Consider the following 7522-nt stretch of genomic DNA (forward strand, 5'->3'; position numbering starts at 1 on the left):
TCAGTTGCCAAAGAAGAAGGAAACTGCTCAGGGATTTCACCATGATGCCAATGGTGACTTTAAAACAGTTACAGAGTTTCATGGCTGTGATAGGAGAAAAATAACAACAAAATAACAACAAAAAACAAACAACAAACAACAAAACAACAAAGGCACTAAAGCAATACTGCAAAAAATGTGGCAAAGCAAATAACTTTTTGTCCTGAATACAAAGTCTTATGTTTGGGGCAAATCCAATACACCACTTTACTGAGTACCACTCTCCATATTTTCAAGCATATTGGTGGCTGCATCATGTTATGGGTATGCTTGTAATCATTAAGGACTGGAGAGATTTTTACGATAAAAAATAAATGGCATGGAGCTAAGCACAGGCAAAATCATGGTGGAAATTCCGGTTCAGTCTGCTTTCCACCAGACACTGGGAGATGAATACACCTTTCAGCAGGACGATAACCTAAAACACAAGGCCAAATCTACATTGGAGTTGCATACAAATAAGAGAGTGAATGATTCTGAGTGGCCAAGTTAGAGTTTTGACTTAAATCTACTTGAAAAATCTATGGAAAGACCTAAAAATGGTTGTCTATCATTGATGAACAACCAATTTGACAGAGCTTGAAGAATTAAAAAAATAATAATGGGCAAATATTGTACAATCCAGGAGTGCAAAGCTGTTAGAGACTTACTGAGAAATACTTACAGTTGTAATCGCCACCAAAGGTGATTCTAACATGTATTGACTCATGAGTGTGAATATGTAAATATGTAAATTAGATATTTAATTTTCAATACATTTGCAAACATTTCTAAAAACATGTTTTCACTTCTTCATTATGGGGAATTGTGTGTAGATGGGTAAGAAAAAACATAGCTAAATGTGGAATAAGTCAAGGGGTATGAATACTTTCTGAAAGCACTGTATCATTCAAAATAATATCCCTTTATGTAATTGTATGGATTTGTTCCACAATCAATAGTTACATGTAGGTATTATTTCCAAGTGGTTAAGGTCAGGGCTATGGTTTGGGGAAGGCTTAAAGCTAAATAATGAACAATTATGCGCTATTACCATCAGGTATCATCAGTATTCACAGTATTCTCGCGGCTTGCTAGATCACTGTGAACTGCGGTGGAGCAGTGTTCTAAGCAGACGCTCCGTCTCCAAGCATCACCAGTTTGTGCCCAGTGCTTGGCAATCTTTTTTTGTCTTTTGTTTGTGAGCGCTGACAACGGCATATATCGATGTTCTCAGGACCTTCAAACGTCCGAAATCAAAGTATATTTCCAGTGATCAGGCCTAGTCACAGCCTTCTACAGTCAGAGGGAAGTCACCAACAGTCCTTCATATAGACATAACAAAGCTGCCCTCAGCAGTAGCAGCTAGCGAGAGAGAGTAGTTGAGGATGACTTTGCCAAATTTGGTCTTGATAAGACAGCAGCTGCATCCTTAATTCAACACATACACCAACACACGACCACACTTCATTTCCTTCCCCCGGTGCCTTTTTGGATAATGTATTCCATTCCATCTCCAGGCAAGCCAGTAAATGATAGTGTCTTTTCATTTCCCTCTGTTACTCTTGATTCAATTTTCCAAATTAACCACAGAGCTTTAGTCCTCGGGCCAAATTCCACTCAGTGGAAATTGGCCTGGCTCAACCGTAGAAAACAAGTTATTGGGCCTCAATATGACACACAACTCTGGGACGATTGAAAGAAGGTTTAGACAGAGATTATCTCATAAGAAAGACCAGGTAATTCACATGGAATCCAACTGTTCCAATAGTTCCATTAAACTCCATTTACCAAGATGAGATCCATGGGGATTCCATTAGGTTGACAGTGCAGATGTACTTCCTGAGGGATCTGAACATCACATAGTCCTCTCTCATTTCAATGTAGACATAGATCAGTCATGTTCTAAAGCTAAGCTGACACAGCAGCCCCTGTTCCTATAGTGAATGATAGCCTCATATACACCTCACAGGCGTTTGAGATTTTCTCTATGTGTGTGGTACAAGGTTTGGGTGCACACGCGCACACATACACAAACTCTTATCTGGTCGTACTCACAGGCATTTGTGACGGCGAAGCTGTTAGCTGTCTCGATGTTGTCGACATGGGGTACCAGGTTGAAAGGAGCCTCTGTGGCATTGGGGCTGGTGTTGTGCAGGAAGATAGCCAATCGAAACGCTGTGTACTCTTGATCCGTGTTCCTGATAAACAGACCACCTAGATGAGGAGAAAAAGAGAGTTGGATTTTAACTGTGCTTCATTGGCACAGGGTGTCTCAAACTCGGTCCTGGGCCATTTTGGTTTTTGCCCTAGCACTACACTACATTCAAATAGCCAACTAATCATCAAGGCTTGATTATTTGAATCAGTTGTATAGCGCAAGGGCAAAAACCAAAACGTGCACCCAGGACTGAGTTTGAGAAACCTTGCATTGGTGGGATATATGGGGGAGAGTGGGATATATGGGAGAGAGTGGAGAGAAAGATATGGTAGAAAATGCGGGGATAGGGAGATATGGGTGAGGGGGGGGTATTCTGAAATCTGTAGAGAGCGGGAGAGAGTAAGACAGAGGGAGTAGAAAGAGAGAGGGAGACAGATAGAGAGGGAGAGAGAGAGAGAGAGAGAGAGAGAGAGAGATGGGGAGAGAGAGAGAGAGAGAGAGAGAGAGAGAGAGAGAGGGTAATTGAAAATGAATTGACAGAGGGAGAGAGAGAAAGAGAGACAGAGGAAGAGTAAGACAGAGGGAGTAGAGAGAGAGACAGATGGGGAGAGAGAGAGAGAGAGAGAGAGAGAGAGAGAGAGAGAGAGAGAGAGAGAGAGAGAGAGAGAGAGAGAGAGAGAGAGAGAGAGAGAGAGAGAGAGAGAGAGAGAGAGGGAGAGGGAGAGAGTAAGAGAGTAAGAGAGAGATACATCAGAAAGTAAGGTGGCAGATGAACAGAGGGAGAGTGGCGAGGAGGGTGAAAGGGAGCGAGGAAATTATGACAGGGGAGGAGGGAGGAAGGGAGCAGGGCAACCACCTCCAAATGGCATGTCATTCCCAAACATCCCAAACATCACCTCAAATGGCATGTCTTTCACAAACATCCCAAACATCACCTCAAATGGCATGTCATTCACAAACATCCCAAACATCACCTCAAATGGCATGTCATTCACAAACATCCCAAACATCACCCCAAATGGCATGTCATTCACAAACATCCCAAACATCACCTCAAATGGCATGCCAGTAAGTAAGTAGTTTTAGCTTGTGTGAGCCAGAACACAGGAGCCTATCTCTTGTTTTTGTAGCACGAGTCCGCTTGGTTTAAAAGTACACCCCCTGGATAGGACGCTAGTCTACTGCAGGACCTTTCCCCCAATTTATCTTCTTAACGCTGAGTGCCAAGCAGAGATGCATCAAGTCAGATTTTTACAGTCGTTGTTATGACTCGACCAGGGATTGAAATCACAACCTTCCAATATTACAGCGGACACTAATCACAAACATCCCAAACATCACCTCAAATTACATGTCATTCACAAACATCCCAAACATCACCTCAAATTACATCTCATTCACAAACATCCCAAACATCACCTCAAATTACATCTCATTCACAAACATCCCAAACATCACCTCAAATTACATCTCATTCACAAACATCCCAAACATCACCTCAAATTACATCTCATTCACAAACATCCCAAACATCACCTCAAATTACATCTCATTCACAAACATCCCAAACATCACCTCAAATTACATCTCATTCACAAACATCCCAAACATCACCTCAAATTACATCTCAATCACAAACATCCCAAACATCACCTCAAATTACATCTCATTCACAAACATCCCAAACATCACCTCAAATTACATCTCATTCACAAACATCCCAAACATCACCTCAAATTACATCTCATTCACAAACATCCCAAACATCACCTCAAATTACATCTCATTCACAAACATCCCAAACATCACCTCAAATTACATCTCATTCACAAACATCCCAAACATCGCCTCAAATTACATCTCATTCACAAACATCCCAAACATCACCTCAAATTACATCTCAATCACAAACATCCCAAACATCACCTCAAATTACATCTCAATCACAAACATCCCAAACATCACCTCAAATTACATCTCATTCACAAACAGGTCACCTAAAATTACATGTCATTCACTGTCACGACTTCCGCCGAAGTCGGTCCCTCTCCTTGTTCGGGCGTTGTTCGGCGGTCGACGTCACCGACCCTCTAGCCATCGCTGATCCTCTTTTCATTTTCCATTGGTTTTGTCTTGTCTTCCATCACACCTGGTTTCAATCCCATCAATTACATGTTGTGTTTTTAACCCTCTGTTTCCCCTCATGTTTTTGTCGGTGATTGTTTGTTGTATGTTTTGTGCAAGTCATGTTCTGGTGTTATGTTCTGGTGTTATGTTCTGGTGTTATGTTCTGGTGTCATGTTCTGGTGTCATGTTCTGGTGTCGTGTTCTGGTGTCATGTTCTGGTGTCATATTCTGGTGTCATGTTCTGGTGTTATGTTCTGGTGTCATGTTCTGGTGTCATGTTCTGGTGTCATGTTCTGGTGTTATGTTCTGGTGTTCGACGGGTTTTGTACCCTTTTATATTATTTAATCTCATTTATATTCATTTATATTATACATCATCTCAAATTACAGGTCATTCACCAACATCATCTCAAATTACATGTCATTCACAAACATCCCAAACATCATCTCAAATTACATGTCATTCACAAACATCCCAAACATCATCTCAAATTACATGTCATTCACAAACATCCCAAACATCATCTCAAATTACATGTCATTCACAAACATCCCAAACATCATCTCCAATTACATGTCATTCACAAACATCCCAAACATCGCCTCAAATTACATGTCATTCACAAACATCCCAAACATCATCTCAAATTACATGTCATTCACAGACATCCCAAACATCATCTCAAATTACATGTCATTCACAAACATCCCAAACATCATCTCCAATTACATGTCATTCACAAACATCCCAAACATCATCTCAAATTACATGTCATTCACAAACATCCCAAACATCATCTCAAATTACATGTCATTCACAGACATCCCAAACATCGCCTCAACTGACAAGTCATTCACAGACATCCCAAACATCGCCTCAACTGACAAGTCATTCACAGACAACCAACAGTAGTGCAATAGAATTCAGACCCCAAGCATAGAGTCTACACTGCTCAGGGTATTACTGAAGCCTGAATGCAACTCACGATCACTGATCTTTCCTCTGCATTAATTACAGTAACACAGGTGTATTTCTCAGCCGTTGAATGCAACATGACATGTTATTTTTACATTCTCCAAGAAATTGATTTCCCTCTGCCTTAATAAGTTCCATTCCACTTACGTGCATTGAAGCGATGTGCAATTGCATTCTCAAGTGAACAGTCATACTGCGTGCTGTCCTTGGCTGGGCATTGGCTGTGGTGTGTGTGTGTGTGTGTGTGTGTGTGTGTGTGTGTGTGTGTGTGTGTGTGTGTGTGTGTGTGTGTGTGTGTGTGTGTGTGTGTGTGTGTGTGTGTGTGTGTGTGTGTGTGTGTGTGTGTGTGTGTGTGTGTGTGTGTGTGTGTGTGTGTGTGTGTGTGTCCAGCAGACCATATAAGCATATTAACTTTATCGGCAGCTCAGTGAAAAGAGCGAGACAGAGTCAGAGGCCAGAGTCTCATTACAGTGCCTCTCCTCCTGCATCCCACAAGGAGTGATGCAGAGCATACATTAACACACACCTCTAGAACAGAGCGCGGTGTGTGTAGTGTGTGTCTCTGTGTGTGTGTGTGTCTGTGTGTGTGTGTGTGTGTGTGTGTGTGTGTGTGTGTGTGTGTGTGTGTGTGTGTGTGTGTGTGTGTGTGTGTGTGTGTGTGTGTGTGTGTGTGTGTGTGTGTGTGTGTGTGTGTGTGTATGACTGTTATAGGATGGGGTATATAACTGACGAAGGGCAGTGGATCATGTTTAATTTAATAGAAACTTTGATCCGGGTCTAGCCTGTGCTGAAGGGCTCAGATCGGGTAGATAGGGTTATCCTGCTATGTATGGCACGGGAGGATGCTGCAGTGGCGATCTGACTCAGAACAGCACCATATGGAACATTGCGCGCTAAAACATTCATGAGCACAGGATGCCCGTTTTAAACTACAAATAACGCGAAAGAAGGGAAGAGCGAGACAGAGACAAAACGGAAGAAAGCGAGAGAAAGAGAGAGAGGGAGAGAGAGAGAGAGAGAGAGAGAGAGAGAGAGAGAGAGAGAGAGAGAGAGAGAGAGAGAAAGAGAGAGAGAAAGAAAGAGAGAGAGAGAGGGAGACATTTAGCCTTCCGTTCTCACCGCGGGAAAACAATTACCACAATTATGAATAATCATCTGAGTCACATCACCCGAGAAACATACAAGATTTTCTCTCTGTAGGCTACATAATGAACAGAAATAACGGCATTGCAAATCCACTTAGATAAATACACATGATTGGGGAAGAAAACCATTTAAAAGATGCCTTAAAACCTCGGCTATAACAGAGCTCTGTTTTAGATGCAGTGTGTATTTTTAAAGGTCTTTAGCCTACTCACCTATCTGAACGCTGCTGGGGAAAGCCCCAGTCGCCAGCCCCCATAGGGCGGAAAACACCCCGAGAAAGTGCGGGTAAATAATCCTCATTTTCCGTCCCTTAACAACTGTGGAGATACATAGAGGAGGAGGACACAAGGCGAGAGAGAAGGAGGGAAAAGAGAAGAAGAAGCCCGAGTTTTAGCAATCCATAGTGGGCTTGTTCCCCCCGCAGTGTCCGCTGCCGCTGGAGAGAGATCTGTCAGGCTCGGTAAACGTAGCACATGCAAGATGGGTGGAAGAGAGAGGGAGGGAAGGAGGAAAAACTCGCCAGTGGTGAAGAGCGTCTACAGCCTGCATGGAAGGATTGGACATGCGCGCCCCCTCTCTCTCTCTCTCTCTCTCTCTCTCTCTCTCTCTCTCTCTCTCTCTCTCTCTCTCTCTCTCTCTCTCTCTCTCTCTCTGTCTCTCTCTCTCTCTCTCTCTCTGTCTCTCTCTCTCTCTCTCTCTCTCTCCCTCTCTGTCTCTCACACACTCTCTCTCTCTCTCCCTCTCTCTCTCTCTCTCTTTCTCTCTCTCTATCTCTATCTCTCTCTCTCTCTCTCTCCCTCTCTCTCTCCCTCTCTCTCTCTCACACACACTCTCCACCCGCCCCTTCTTCCATATCTGTTTTCCCAACCTCTCTTCTTTAACTCGCTATTACGGTAAATCAAACAGCTCCTTTGATAAGGATTCGTCTGGTTTAGACAGCGGAAAGGGCTATAATCGTTAAGCGCGCTGCGGCGGGGCTGTGACGTGTGTGTGGAGGCGATTCAGGTGCTTTTATGGACAGTGTCCCTTCATTAGTGACAGAGGCCATTATTTTTAAACACTCTTTTTGTGTTTCTATAGCCTGATAATTGCGC

At 43.0% G+C, this 7522-nt stretch overlaps 1 protein-coding gene across 7 annotated transcripts in view; it reads right to left on the reverse strand.

The window, feature by feature from the left end:
- gria4a (glutamate receptor, ionotropic, AMPA 4a) overlaps positions 1-7129 on the reverse strand; it is a 213281-nt gene extending 206152 nt beyond the window's left edge. For 6 of the 7 annotated variants that reach the window (XM_055896675.1, XM_055896676.1, XM_055896677.1 and 3 more), the window contains exons 1-2: positions 6641-7127; positions 2077-2235 (exon numbers count right to left, since the gene is read on the reverse strand). In XM_055896675.1, coding sequence (XP_055752650.1) covers positions 2077-2235; positions 6641-6728 — 247 coding nt within the window. In that variant the 5' untranslated portion in view covers positions 6729-7127. Of the gene's footprint in view, positions 1-2076; positions 2236-6640 lie in introns of all 7 variants that reach the window. The other variant, XM_055896681.1, reaches the window with a different exon arrangement.
- Positions 7130-7522: the final 393 nt, after the last annotated feature.

This window comes from Salvelinus fontinalis, chromosome 33, assembly GCF_029448725.1.
Source record: "Salvelinus fontinalis isolate EN_2023a chromosome 33, ASM2944872v1, whole genome shotgun sequence".
Lineage (NCBI taxonomy): Eukaryota > Metazoa > Chordata > Actinopteri > Salmoniformes > Salmonidae > Salvelinus > Salvelinus fontinalis.